Here is a 15932-nt window from a genome sequence, read left to right as displayed (position 1 = left end):
TAGTCTGTATGGGACTTTGGGGTGAGGGCGAATAGCCACATAGTGAAATAATAAAATGCTCACCACCATATAATGCTAATGAATTATTCCATGTAACAAGCAGATCCACAAAGTTATATGAAGTCGTAGTTGATAGTGTGTGTTGTACGATAGTTTTCGATCACTTGATCAGTATTTGTTTGTCTGCAATGTTGGCACTTGTTATTGGGAGGATTCCCTATTCAAACCCTGAATAAGCACCGGAACAAAACAATGCGTCGACTTCCAACATGGTGGCGCATGATGTCAATCGAAAACTATCTCGAAAGCGCGAACGAGACTATTCCATTCGCATTGTGGGGTAAGGGGACCGACGGTTACAATGTTAGCAAATGGTGAGGATAGAAAATGCATTCAACATTTTCATTCCTATGTCCACCAAAATTGAATGGCTTCTGTCTCATGCCCACGTTTCATGGAAATCACTGGTGCAGGTTTTGCGCGATCTTTGTAGCACACAAATCAACCAACAAACGGTTGAAAAACAATTTCATATCTTAAGTAACCTGTACATAAACAATAAATCTAAAATAATTTCGTGTCATACAATCTACTTCTAGTTCCCATATGTTCCCATGGTCATTAATTGACAACCCACTTTTATAGAAGTCAAACCAACCGCATTCATAAAATGACCTTTGAAAACATACTGTATATGTTCCATCAATCCACCTATTTAGTGTAGCGCTTGTCCTCATGAGGGTTGCGGGTGAGCTGAAGCACATCGCCTGGACTTGTCGTCAGCCAATCGCAGTGTATATACAGTATAGACAAACAACTGTTCACACTCACGTTCACACTGATGGGCAATTTTGAGTCCTTAAGTAACCTAAAATGTATGCTTTTGAAATGTGGCAATACGAGAGAAAAACCCATAGGAAGAACACTTAGCCAACGTGAGTAGTGAATTTCAGAGCACATTCATAAAAAACGGAAGGAAGAACATTGTAACTGCACGTGCAAGTGAATAAAATAAAGTTTGAAATCAAAACCTCACCACATTGTCATGCACTCATGGGCAAGCACTTCACTACACATCACGCACTGGGGTTTCTGTACTTTTTTTTTTTTTTTTTAAATCCTCAATTTATGAAATTCCACAAGCGCCCCACAAGTCAAATTTAAAATTCGCCATCCTATATCAGCAAAATACAATTCCCGTTCTGGATGTAAAACAAAGAAACAATAAGGTGAAGCAAGAAGCTCCATGTCACGCTTCTTCTATCAAGCAATAACATTGGCTAAATACTTCTCAGCATCCCGCATCGTCATAGTGATAGTCCATCATAAAATACCAAATAATATCTCCCTGATAACACTGGGCAGCTCTGAAAAAGCCCCGAGTTTTAACATTTGGTTGAACTTTGACTGCAGCGTAGCTTCAATAACTCTTTGAAAGCACTGTTAATGTCATTCTTTTTAAAGACAAAGTACTTTTTAAGTGTCCATACACTTCATTTTTCAAGACATTTGTGTATCACCACTTCTTTAGATGGTCAAACTTGAAGGATTTCTGTTGACGGGATGTTGTCAATGAGTATTTAGCCTTGATTTATCAGAATCACTTTAATTCAAAGCACGCCATCGCAAACGTCAATTGGTGACATCTGTTGGAATAAGTAGTGAGGCACTTGAGGGAGGAATATGTTTGTGTCCAAAAACCACAGAGAAGAGACACCAAACTAATTAGCACCGTGAGTGCTAGCAGTGTAACTAATACTAACCTAATGTCGCAGCAAACAGGATTTCTGTGTACAACAATTTGGTTTGTTGTTCTTTTGGAGAAATTTGGGGTATTTATTAGAAGGAAGGCCACTATTTATGGCAATACAGTAAGATTTCTTTGGTACATGTAAACCGTTAGGCCATCAACAATCTGCTTCGGAATTAATTCCTTACATGTCTGGAGCGGTTTAGTGATCGTTCAAAAATGTAATCCTTCATTTGGTGTTGTGATGATGGTGGGTGTGAATCTGTCCTCAATGCCCACCAAAGGCCGTCCATTGGTGTCACCATAAGAACAAAGATCACCATCATTCATTCCTCATTATTTTTCATCTAAACTTTTAACGAGTCCTCTGTTGGCCAGGGAGGCGTTTGCATTATTTACGCATCTGGACTCATTCGTCACCTGCCTGTACATTTCTACTGGGAAATGTCAAGCTGAAAGTGAACACACATTTCTTTAATGCAGAATGTAAGCACCACTGGACAGCTTGAGCAGCTTCTGTGCATTCTACTACAGGAAGAACATGCAGCGCCACAAGGTTGTACCTGGAACACACTGTATACCATATGTGGGCATGCTCGATACCCTCCACATATGGAAATGTTTAAGTCTTCTTTGATGCTCTCTGATCAAAGCAGAGGAGCTCCGTTCCTGTTATTTTTATGACATGCTTCAACAAATTTGCAGTGGAGGCAGACGTAAATGCTGTGTTAAATATGTTCCACAGCTTGCAAGACTACCCAATTAATTTGGACAGAAAAATACAAGAAAGTGGGATTGAAATGTCACCTAAATACATAAAGACTTGGTTCAGGTTGGACAAAACAAACAATCAAATCAAATGCATGACAGCATAAATTTATTAGGCCCAAAAAAGGCAACATCAGGGAAATGTTCTATTCTGACACTTTGTTTTTTTTAAATTTTTTTTTTAAAAAGGGCAAAAATGTTACAAATCTCAATAATATATACAAATACAACAACTTTCAAAAATAAATCTATAATTTAGCTCTGTGTAGACTTTTTTTCCGCAATAATGCACCGCTTGAGATCCCTGAGCTGTGACACAGAGTGGGAAAATTGACTCAAGCAATTAGCACTTTGCTCAAAAACACTGTACAATAACAATTAAAAACACGTGACTACAGGGTGTGTGAGGCTGGGAAGGAAGGTGATTGGAAACATCTTACATTTACACTTGTGAATAATCACCAAACATGACATGACAAAGTTCAGATAACCACATTCAAAACTGCTCCGTTTAGCTCATAATTTTAACTTCAAATAGACTTAAGAGTCTTAATGCAGGTATGAAAACGTAACATTTTCTTCACTACGCATGTACAACACAGTGCCAGCTGGTTCTGTTGCTATAGTAACACAACACAATAACTTAAGGGTTAGGTTCGAGACGGAATGAAATGTGTCTTCTGAGCACGGCCAACATGACAAGAATACAATTATCACCCGTTCTCTATTATTGTTGTCCGTTACCTTGTCTCATTCTGATTAGCGCGTTCAGTGAGCCACGTTTTTTTTTTTTTTTTTTTTTGCAGCTTTGAAGTGTGGAAACAAAAAGTGGGATATTAGTCTTAAGACGTTTGAAACAGCTATTTAATGATAAGCGACTCGCAAACATTACCACCAATTCTGTACAGTCATCATTCACAGAAGGTGCGTTTTGACTCAATTTATGCTGACAACAGGCGGATATGATTTAGGAAAAATGTACAACATTGACACGTTAAGACTGAGAACAAAAATGTGACAAGATGAGGGGAGAAAAAAAACAAACACAGTGAAGCAATCCAACAAATCTCTCTCTCTTTTTCCAGACTACTTTTTCCCTGTAAGAGTTTCTGTTTCAAATACACAATTCGGGTATATATTAGGATTCATTTTATACAAACACAACAAATTCGTTTAGTCCATCACAAACACACGGATGAAGACTCTTCAGTCTTTGCATCCTATGATGTTAAAAAAAAGGTCAGCATCGCTAAAGATAGCTTTTGCATTTGGTTAGAACAACTCCTTCACTTACTGATGTATTAAATAAAAGCTTCTGACATGTATGGGAGGCGGTGTCACCCGGACTCTCATACCAGTCCTTAAGTTGTTTACAACTTCCATGGGAAGGTAATTCATGTTTCCATTTGTAGCTCCCTACTTGTTGCATGAAGGCTTCATTTCTGTAGAAGTGTAGAAATGTTTTCGACTGCTAAAAAAAAAAGAAAGTCTCAATGATTTTATCAGAAGGCATAATAAATATCACACAGGTCCTGGGTCCTTCTCCCTTTTACATTTTCACGCCTAATCTATAAACTGTAATTGGCAACAAATATACTACATTTAACTCTTCGAGGCTTTTATTGTGCTGCAACGGCTAATAAATAATTCCCTTTTCAAGTCTAAAACATTCCACCGTCCATATTTCTTCATACTATGATGTTTGTTTTGAAGTTTAACCTCAACTATTCTTCATTGACGTTTTGGGTAGCATTCTTTATCAGCATCCTGATTGTCTCATTGTACTGACGGATGAAATATTTTATTCATTAAAAGGTGATAGCGAACGCCATCTCATTTCTTCAAATTCATTCCCAATGTTAAAGGATGGTACCACATTACCACCTTCATTTCAAGTGCTCTAGTTAGATAAAAAAAAAAAAAGAAAGAGCTACAATGACACCAAACGTCTGACAATGTTTCTGTCAAAAGTTAAGGTACACGCAGGAGCCGTGACGAGGGTGCTAGGCCACCATCAAGACCTCTCTGTATTTGCAAATGTCCTCCCTGAGTCTCCTCCATGTCAACAAGATGAGCAAGAGTGTCATCCGTGTGCCAAGGTGGCAGGCAACAGGAGTTTAAGGGCTCGTGGTCTTCAGGCCTTGTTTCTCCATGATGTTCCACAACTTACGCAAGTTGGACTGAGTGATGGTGTCATCTGGTTTGAGGCGCAGTGCTCGGAGGTAATTGGCTTCAGCTTCTTGAAGTTTCCCATTGAGGTGTAGGATGGCTCCCAAGTTCATCAAGGCTGCAGGATACTAAAAGACAACCACAAAGGAGATTATATAATTCAAGTCTGCGTGGTTATGTAAGCTAAATATGTGTTGCAAAGTCAGACTATATTTCAATTAATTTCTTGCCTTTTAGACAAAAGCCTTTCAGCAATAATGTATTACACGTAGGACTGTTTGGTCACAGCGCCAGTGCAATTACTGTATGTTCTACTAACGGCACTTGAAAATGTATTTACAAAAATGGCACTTGTAAGACACTTTCTACAACCTACAATATGTCCCGTTTCTGTACACACTTCTCTGGTGGCACATCTATTCCTAGGCAGTTCCTGCCATTGTTCTACATAAATCACTGGAGCTCCATCGGGGAGGACGGTGCAGCCATTTTCAGATCTCTGCAGAGACGTTACAATGCGTTCAAGTCTGGGCCATTCAAGGACATTCCCAGAGATCCAGCGTTGTCCGCAAGGCACTACTTTGTTATCTCGACAGGGTTCTTGGTGTCATTGTTCTGTTGAAATGTGAACTTTTGTCCCGGGCTAAGGCCCACAGTTCACTGGAATAGCTTTGCATCAAAGATCTGTCTGTAGCAATAGTTTTGGCCAGGTGAAGAGTGGTACATGGGTTCCTCCCAATAAACCCTTGAGGAGCAGTGGGAGGCAGTGGTGCACCACTGGCGGATGAAATTCAGATCTTGTATTAGTTATTGGTCAGGGAAAACAACATCAGCAAAAAACCTGCAGGTGCGTGATGGAGACCGCTGTGCTCGTCGGGACTTTTCATGCTGCAGAATTGTTGTACTCTTGTCCAGATCTGTGACTTCCCACAATTTTGACTCTGAGGTCTACCTATAATTCCCTTGACTTCATTGCTTGGGTTGTGCTCTGACATGCACTGTAAATGGTGGAACTAGGATAAAAATAAAAACAGCAGATAAAAGAGCTCAGATTTGTTCTAAAAATACATCAGTTTTTTATTTTTTGAAGTATAGGAAAATACATGCTTCCTCTCGGGAAGATGTCCCTTTTGTCAAAACGTATTCAAACCAGAATCTAATAAATTAACATTTTAAACATTCTCAACAACTTAACATCATAAAATGAGCCATTAAACTGCACGGCTCAGCTGTTGTTGACCTCCAGCTCGGTCGTGCAGTCTTTTCTCATGTGCAGTTGTACAGCTTTGCGCCTTGGAAGCCCATGCTTCAGGTCAAAAATATCCAACATGCCAATAAATCATGGCTTTTTCTGCATATAAATTGGCACCATGTCTTTGGCAATGTTCATCGTAATTGACTCTGACTTCTTCTTTGGGAAAAATAGTTAACACAAGGTTCGGAAAGTCACTAAATATGAAGTCACCAACACCACCAAGTTGGCAAGACTGACTCTTGACTCTGCTCTTGTAAACGTGCTCCTCTCTGTTTGCAGCCATGTTGTTAGTGGAAACAGTGGTCATCAGTGGCGATGCGCTTTGAACTACGGAAGCCACGAAAAATGTTTATTCAAAAAAAAGTCTCTCTGACATAAATTTGAATCAATCAAACAAATATTTCATTGTCCAGCCCTACGTGAAACCTTTCCTAGGCGTAAGGTGAACCAATCCATCGAATTTAACTTCTATTATGATGTAAGACAGCGCATACAATAATAAAAAAAAAAGAGCCCAAAAACATTTACTTTACCTACGAACCTTTTTCGAGGATTGTCGAAATAACAAAGAAAAGGAACACATTTTGTTGAGAATTTTCACAACGAAGTCCGTCCCTCTGACATGAGAGTGGCACTTACCAAGGGGAATGGCAACAGCAAAATTCACCTTCACCTGTTTTGTGTTTGAAATAAACGATATTTTATTTTTCAAATTAGGAAGGATTCAGTGAACTCCAGACGAAACGGGCGGGGCTCCGTACCTCCAACAAGGTTAAGAACCACCGATATATTGGAAGTAGTCCACCACACATCAGTACCACTACCTCGCTCATTACCCCCTGTCCTGCCCTACCTGTCCCATTGTTTAATTGTCATATATGTAGATTGTTCAACTATTGTTCTGCTGTTGTTTGTATCCCCATTCCCCTTGTCTGTTCTGTCCCTCTGTCTGTCCCCTCACATCCTTTTGTGTCTGGCTGCATTTTCAAAAAACGACACAATAATAATAATAACAACAACAATAAAGCACCCCCCCCCCAAACAAAAAGCCCAAAGAATAACAACAACAAAAACACAGCAACATTGTTCCAGCATAAAAGGCATACAGATCCACCGTTCTGCACGAACAAGGAGCAGAACAGGACAGTAAATAGTAAAAGAAATAAACATCTCAGGAATGATCTGGGGAACCACGAATGAATGAGTTTTTTTTAATTAATTTATTTTTTACATTTTTAATATTTTATTTTTTTTTGGTTTATAATTCCTATTTTTTTCGCAATAGGATAATGTGTCTTTGATTATCATGGCCTTTTAAAACCCGATCATGTCGTGTACAACAAAATAAAAAAAGTTCCATAATTCTGCCAACCATCATTATTTTATCATGATGCTGTCAAAAATGTATTTTTTGTTGTTGTTGTTGGTGCCAAGAAAATGATGAATTCAGTAACATATGAAGCAGTAAGGAGGGGAAAAAAAACAACATCTGATTTTCAAAAAAATAAAAAATAAAAATAAATCCTTGCAAAGCCTATTAAGTCCTGACTTAAATTTCCTCCTCCTCAACTCACCGGTAAAAGCTCAGCCAAAACGCGTCTTCGCTCTGCTTCATTCATACAGTACAGACGTCTCTGATTTATAGCCATACTCCTGCATTTTCCCCTTGCCCTGTGGCAGCACATGCGGCACTCTGCAAATGTCCCTCGTCCAAAGCCTTCATTTATTCCTCATTTCCTGCAGCTCTGCAACCTCGCCGCCTTCCAATCCTCCCCCCAAAACTGTCATATAGCAGCACTGGCAGAGCCAGATGTGCAGCACATTAGCCTGCGCCATAGAACAGCATGTGCTCATCTAAAGACCGAGTGTGAAATTCAGTTGGCGAATCATTGGCTCAAATAGAGCAAGTAGATATTAAGATAAATGATGCGATAGGACACTTTCAAAGGGAAGATAAAGAGCCATGCAAAGTAAGCTTCCAAAATGACTTAACTTGCTTAACTAGAGGGAATGGTAAGCCTTTGGGGAAAAAAATCCATTAAATGGAGAGACATTTCCACTCTAACAGTGGAGACATATGCTCTTATTACAAAACATCAGTGCCCTTGGAGTAATTCCCGAAACAGCAGACCAAGATGCACAAGGTACATGCCATAGGTCAAGACACGCTGAAGGTTAAAGAAGTCAGGTACAGTCCTTTTGCATTGGCGCAAGTGGGCGAGTCCCCAACCTGATCCAGCAGATCGCATTGTGGCAAATGAAGTCAGCTAATTTTTAAAGTGCGAGTAGTGATTCAATTGCAAATTGCAATTGAAACATGTTACAAAAGTAAGATTAATTAGGTACTTCTTTTGCATGAATGTTGTAAAGTAAGACACCACAAATAAAATGTTACCCTTTAACCTTTCATTTTAGTGGATTACTAATGCTACATTTGCAAAAAAAACCAGATGTCTTTTCTCCGGATGTCCAATTTTGGGACCAACAAAGTCTGCAGGCAGCCATTTTAAAATCTCTTCCGACGTGTGTTATTAAGCTTTGTCATTATTATCACTGTTGTCGTTACACTTTCAGACTACTTTTGTTGAGATAACATTGTATTTTATCATCAGCAATCCTGGAATGGTTTATTCCAATCATGTTTTCCTCTCACTGTAGAGTGACTAATACCGAAACGTTCCGTTTTAAAGCCATGTTGAATTTATTGTGAAGATGTCAAGGAGTTTTTATCATTAGTGCTTGTCACGGCCATGTGCCGCTACCTTTGAAGATGATGGACCAACAAACCTCCAGTCTTCGCAAAATCCCTCATTTCTAAGAGAGTCACTGATCATGAAGGCACATTGGACAGTAATATGAGCGAGATTACTGAAAAGCCACGCAGCCTGTGATAACCCACCATCTACCAGCTGCAACGGTAATGATAATGATTAGCCCATAGTCTGCACTCACGTTTGGTCTCAGGTTTGCTGCTTGTCCGTAATACTTCTCAGCTGCTACAGTCAGGCTGGCTTGTCTAAAAAGGCAAAACAGAAAGAAGCAGTTTATTACTCATCTTTATCACCCACATACTCAGAGGAGGCCTTCAACCTGCCGTGTTTACGGCTGCACGGTGGTCACGAAGAAAATAATGGAGGGGACGACATGAGGCACGAGAATAAGCTGATCCATGTGCCTCAATGTTTCTCATTCGATAGCATCTTTGTATATGGTGGGATCTTTGCCTTGATTACATCTCATTTGAGTAATACAGTGCAAGCACTTTTTTTTTTTCTTTGCTAATTGAATCTTGAGTTCAGGACTCACCGCAACATGAGGCTGACTCCATGTAGTAGTAGTAGTAGTAGTAGTAGTAGTAGTAGTAGTAGTTGTAGAAGTAGTAGAAGTAGTAGTAGTAGTGTAGTAGTGGATCAGGGGACGATAACAGTTAGCTTTTTCTTTTCTTTTCGTTTTTTTTTTTTTTTTTTTTTTTTTTTTTAAACCAAGTCAAGGACAGCGAGGCGTTCGTGGCTGCTGGTGGAGCCCCTTCTTTCCGGGTGATCAAAGGAGGCAAGCTTTCATGTTGGCTATTGTGGTCAATTATAAGCTCACTTGCTATTTAAAATTCCAGGTAAAAGGGCATTCAAAAATCACTAGGGTTCCATTGACAATAAACAGTGATGCATGTTTGGTTTTCTTCTGAAAAGAAGAAACTAATGGCATGAGTCTAATTACGGTGAAGTGAAAGAAGTCAATAAAAAAACTATTTGGACTGAGGTATTGCGACATTTGGCCATTACATCCACATGTAGTGGAAAACCAAGAAATGTTTGTTCATTCTGCCAGAAGGTCACTGGTCAGATTGAGTGTAGGTCAGGGCTCCCAAGCTCTCCCACATCATATTTATCCGAGCATCCATTCCTTTGTGCACTGAGGCACAGTCATACTGGAACAAAAAAGGGCCTTCACAAAACTCTTCCCGCAAAGATGGAAGCTTATTATTGTCCAAAATGAAAATGGAAATGATCCATTCATTTATTTTATATTATATATTATTAGAATTTCATAGTGGATATAAACAATAATAACAGAAAGCACACTGTCGATTTAAAATAAGGTCCACTAATGTTGCTTTGCCATTACAAAGTAATAAGACTTTTTGTTTTACCTCCAAAAGCATGTTAACTCAAGAGCAATTCAGATACAGGCAGGGAGATATGCTGGATTGTTATAAATGGTGTGATTTGACTTCTAACAACAACCATATGTTTGTTTGCCATTATTTAGAGACGTATTTATTTATTTATTTATTTACCTATATATATATTAAAAAACGAGGATTTCTTGTTCAACCCATCACTATGTTTGGCAGATGTTGACTGGAATGCGACCAAAACATGACTGAAGGCGCTAAGGCTGCCAAGCTGCAGTGAGCAGAAGAATGTATGAGACAGGGGTTGCCAAACATACAAACAAGTACCTTATTTAAAGCTGAGGGAAAATATGAGATTACAAAGAGACAAATGAACTGCTGAATGAAATCTTGTTTTGCAGACAGTTTATCTCCCTAAGACGTACAAATCACACAAATCATAATGTTACTGACTGAGCTAATTGGCATTTGGACTAAAACCATGGTAGCCCGATCTGTTGAGTGTGCTGTTTTTGGAAAATTCACCATTCAGCTAAACTGCTATATCATCGTAAGGGTACAAGTACATACGATTACGGCTTTAAGCCAATTCTGACATTTTGTGCAGGAACATTGAGACCAAGCCAAAAAAGCACAGACTGGCATACGTAACATCGTGACATGCTTGTAATTGTCCAGATATGCTGCAATTTGACATGACAGAGAACATAAGGCCTCTAGGATGGGAACTCATCTAAGAGGTGAATGGCAAGGGTATACTGGTTTTTCCTTTTTCCTTGGCTGTGATAAAATAGCTTACTGTATAATATCACATAATTTGACACACAGCATTAAAGGTACAGAACTCCCTAGTGGCTTTTGAGCATTACACAGCCTATTGTTCAATACTGACAAGACCAACTAGTGTCAATATAGAGGGTGGAAAGGGAAAAAAGCTCATAGGACTCGTTTAAAGGAGTAAGCATTCAATTATTAGTTTTGCAGAAAAATGACCAGAAGCGCCCAGGAGTGCAATAAAAGACATTTGCAGATGTAAGCGTTAAATCGCCTCCTTTTGAGAAGTATCTCTTCCCCTGACAACTGGAGGCCTTTCCACATCTACACCCAACACAAACACATCGAGAGCGTGAGCTGTGGAAGAGTCAGGCATCAGGCCAAACACGAAGAGGAAAGCCTGAGTGAGCATTACTTCAAAATCGAGTCTCTCTCTCGCTCTCTCTGTATGTCTGTTTACATGTCACTAAAGCAAATGAGATTATTGGGTTAGCCTGATTTAATGGCTTTCCAGACACCAAAAAACACCTTCAAATTTAAATTCAACTTCTCACAGCCGAGGTAACACACCGAGATAATCAACTTTTTTTTCTTCTTCCAGCAACTACACAGTGAATGGGAGGATAACTAAGGCAAAGTATGCAACGATATAGCTCCGACAACAAATTACCGCCGTATACTACAAGAACAATATGACAAATACATCTCTGTGAAACTCAGCTAACAAAATGGATTGCGTTAAGCATTACAAGTAAAGTCGACAGCAACACCAAATCAGCCATTTCGTTGGAGTTTGCTGGCTCAATGGGGTCTACAGTGTGTAGGGGTGGCGCACAAACCTTGTCTTCCCTGACCTTCCCTATTCTGGGATAATGAGTGTCGTCCAGTTGAATGATTTAATCAAGTCACGGCCATAGCATGAATAATCTCAGCATGTAAACATACTGAAGGCCAAATATTGCAAGAAACTAAACGTTTATACCAGCAGAACAATCTTCGAGAGTGGGAGAACACAGTCAGGTAATTTAGATTTATTGGAACACAGGTGGACATGAGTGTATTGCAGGTTCCCAAGTTTCCCAGTAGGCATCAGCCCATGCATTTCTGTCAAAAAAGAGCCATAACAAATCTGACAATTCTCGGTAAGACCTTTCGTTAAGTAACACTACCTCGACAATTTATCACCATCATTCAAGATTCTATCAGAACACAACGTAGGTTGTACTGTGTATGAAGCATATGAACAAATATTGGGAGTATAAGGTCTTGGTTGACATTCTTATTGTTGAAAGATGATGGCGGTGAACACTGCATGGTTATCTATGTGAAAAAGACACCTGGATAAAAACGTATCAAAGGATAACAGCATTTTGAAGACTTTTTAAACAATTTCTAAAAGGGGATGTTTTTTTAAAAAAAAAAACAAGTGTTCTTGTCCCATCTACAAACTGAAAAACAAATCTTTGAAAATGAACCTCATCAGGTATTCCAAAGATGGTTTCATCCAGATGGACGCAGACAACCATTGGTCTGTCATGCATCATCCAACCATGTAAGCCTTTTGCACGATAAATGATCTTTCACTTATGTATTGAGCGCCAGATTCTTTTTCATGGCTTGCATTCAGAAAAACAACCTGGAGGCCCCCTAACACTTCATTGTTCAGGCCCCTCAGCTGGATGATGTACTTTTATTTGGAAGTGGCAAGGGAAAGTGAGAAAGCGCAGAGGAAAATATACAGCTGAAAATCTCACTGAGCTCAGCTGGCACTGCGACCACAGAAGTGCAGTCAAGTCTATCGTACTCGCCGGAGAGAAACCATGCAGACATGGCACACATCCATCTTTTACAAACAGCTTTGCCTTAACTCAACTCAACGAAATGGACTACACAGTAGAGATGCCTCAAATGGAAAGAAGCGCAATCCAAAACCTACCTGAGCATGTGAGCAGCACTGAAGACCACATCGAACTCCCCGCTGTCGAAGTGCGCTGCTTTCTGCGCCATCTCTGCCGCTTCCAGCAGGCGCGATTCTTCCAACAAAAACTGACCTGGAAGCGCAACAGAGAACAGAAGTGCATTGTTGAAAAGCAGAGGGGAACTCTGGAGAGAAATATAACTGACAGAGTCAGTGGGAGGAGATTAACTCGCTAAAAGTCGAGATACGAACAAAACAGAACGATGACTAGGGCTTGGGCGATATCGCAAAAAAAGATGCGCTTTTGTCACAATTCTTTGTCACTTTTTTAAACTGCAAGTTTGAAAGAAACTGCACTGAAAACTGAAGTTTGAGAGTATTTCAACATTTTACTAATGAGTAATAAGTAAATGAAAGACATTTAAAAAAATGAACATAGAAAAGTATTAAAACTTTAAAAATGTTTACCCAACAGTACAACAAATGTAGGCAAATATAAAATAACACGGTGAATTAGTTTAGTCTTGACTGAGTGTTTTTGCATGTATGCAAGACCCAAAATAAACACTTTGGCTTCCACAACTTGCAAATGGGAGTGGAGAAGAAAAGCGTAGACTCTGATTGGCTGGAGTTAGCACATTTCTGTCATGTTTGATGGAAGAAATACGCACACGGCTAATCATCGTGATTGACCGGAACTTTATCTCCATCTCTAATGGCGATCATTTAATCGCCGAGCCCGACCGATAGCGATGTTAAAATTCCTCGGGCCCAACTGTTCAGACTAATTAACTGCAGAATACAGAAAATGTACTGTGAGACTTTGAACTTAGACGTACCTGGTTTAGAGGAGGATTTAGAGGGGAATGAGTATTTTATACTGTGTTGACTTTGGTTTGCCCCAAATACTAGAACCATTGAGTGGATGGAGAATTTATCTCAAAGGTGTCGATAACTCAAAGGATATCCACACTTCATATGTGAAGCCAATATTGAGCATAGAAAGCGCCTCAGAACAATGCTTACCAAGAGGCTGATTGCAACACATTAGAAATAGCTCTTCGGATAATGCAGTGGCGTTCTACACCACTACAAACTACAAAAACAATCAAGAAAATAAATTAAGTTTAGTTAAGCTTAGTTGTAAAATGCATATTGTCTCCTAACACGCTGGCTTCCCGCCTAAATATACTAACGCTTAATATACTGCATGTGTGTGTTACTTGAGGAAATAAAGCTGGGATCAAGATATGTCCAAATGCAGTTGAGTAAACAAATGACGACTTACCATAATGCATGTAACAGTTGCCCTTTGTGGGATCCAGTTGGATGGCCTTCAAGAAGTACCTCTCTGCTTCTGATTTCTGCCCCTGAGACGCATTAACCAGTGTCATTATTACCCTTTCGGTTGCCTTATGAAACTGTTCATTCCAATAAAACCACACTCAACTCGACAGTCAAAATATCTTTGTGTATTTCTAACGTCTCCCCGAACCGCAGCCTCACTTTAACAATAAATCTTAATAAATACACATGCACTCTTGCTACTTCTCCAGGCTCATGTGTCAACATATAGTACGTGTGGTCACTCGTGATGCAGCCGACGAAACGGGGCAAAGGCTCGCTCATTACACTTTGATCGGTGCAAATAACACATGTGGACCGTAACCACTGTTCGCTGGTGTGTATCTTCGCGGCTATGTGGGGCAAAGGAAAGTGGATGCAAAGAAAATGAGCACTGAGCTGAGAGATGGATGCGTTAATGCATTTGCATTGATTGTTAGGATGACGACGAATATGTCGCGGACGACCAGACATTCATCCGCCGTCTGTGCTGTGAAAGGTGAATAGTCACTAGAATGAAAAACAAATCATAATTTTCCATGCCTTGTAGTAATGTGTTCTACTTCTAAACGCCATACATATTTTGATGTATTTAAAAATCCAAAAACATTTGGTGAAAATGAAGAAAGAGGTACCCCTTTTGGGCCCATGACAACATACAAATATTTTTAATATGTTCCAACTAAATCTGTGAACTAGTTTTCTTATTACCGGTACCCAAACAATAAACAGCAAGAGACTGATAACGATCAATCTATTTGATCCAGTGAGAAGGTGAGAATTAGTGTGCATGGTATGTGCATATATACTGTAGGCTCAGCCTATACAAAACAAAACCAACTCAAAAACAGGACTTAATTAAAAACAAATCCACAAAAAAGGCCCCAGTGGACTTTGAATTGTCAATCAAAGCTACGGAAAACGAGCAGCTGGCCAAGAGAAGTGCAGCGTGGGACATGAACACATTCAAATCTCATTCAGGCACCAGATGACATATGATCAAACAAACCACAAACAGCAGCCGACTATGAGAGCCTGCTTTAGCATTACCAATGCAGTCATAATTAGAATGGGTTTGCTTTAAAGGATAATAAGCCCGGCATGAATAATGCATTCACAAAGCCCTTATCGGCTTTGGATAAAGTTCTTTATTTTGGCACCATACAATCAGCAGACTCTCGTGTTAATGCTGGTACAGTTTGTAGTGAATTGCAGATCGAACGAATGAATTTTCGAATGTAATCAAACTTTTAATCTCATAAATAGGAGTTGAGAGTGGAAAGAAGATGTGGCTTGAGACACGTCTTAATGTAATTTATCAGATGGAACGAGAACAGACAAAGACTGTAAAGTCATAAAGCGTGTACCAGACAGATGAAGAAAGTATCATGAATACTATAGATGCAGATCAAGGTTGTTTAGTTAAATAAAACAGCCTGTCTCAAATTATACAGGACTCTGCGCAATACTTATAATGCATGGGAATCCAAAGCTAATGTGCGCATTTACAGTATGTACGGTGTCTCACATTCTCTACTGGGATGAGAAATCAGGTCCCAAATGACAAGAACAACAAAAACCAAAACAATTCATAGAGCGCTATATTTTTTGTTGTTGCTTGTTTGTTGTTGGTTACTTCCTGGATCGTGGACGGTGCGAACTACAGCATTCGCACTAGAGTGAATCAGGATCAGGATTCAAATGATACGATTCAGGCAAAATACCACAATGGCTTTCCTGGCTCGACTTTCTTTTAACAGTAACAGTAGTTCCTCGATGTGCCGGCTCAGCAACTCCGTACACCAGTTGACTAACATGCATG

At 39.6% G+C, this 15932-nt stretch overlaps 1 protein-coding gene across 1 annotated transcript in view; it reads right to left on the bottom strand.

The window, feature by feature from the left end:
* Positions 1-2605: 2605 nt before the first annotated feature.
* Positions 2606-15932, bottom strand: part of tmtc2b (transmembrane O-mannosyltransferase targeting cadherins 2b) — a 93342-nt gene continuing 80015 nt past the window's right edge. Inside the window, exons 9-12 of the mRNA XM_061677188.1 lie at positions 14055-14136; positions 12785-12899; positions 8895-8958; positions 2606-4815 (exon numbers count right to left, since the gene is read on the bottom strand). Coding sequence (XP_061533172.1) covers positions 4636-4815; positions 8895-8958; positions 12785-12899; positions 14055-14136 — 441 coding nt within the window. The 3' untranslated portion in view covers positions 2606-4635. The remainder of the gene's footprint in view (positions 4816-8894; positions 8959-12784; positions 12900-14054; positions 14137-15932) is intronic.

This window comes from Phycodurus eques, chromosome 5, assembly GCF_024500275.1.
Source record: "Phycodurus eques isolate BA_2022a chromosome 5, UOR_Pequ_1.1, whole genome shotgun sequence".
NCBI classification, from domain to species: Eukaryota; Metazoa; Chordata; class Actinopteri; order Syngnathiformes; family Syngnathidae; genus Phycodurus; species Phycodurus eques.
Note: the sequence above shows the minus strand (reverse complement) of the source record. Positions and strands in the feature narration are given on the sequence as shown.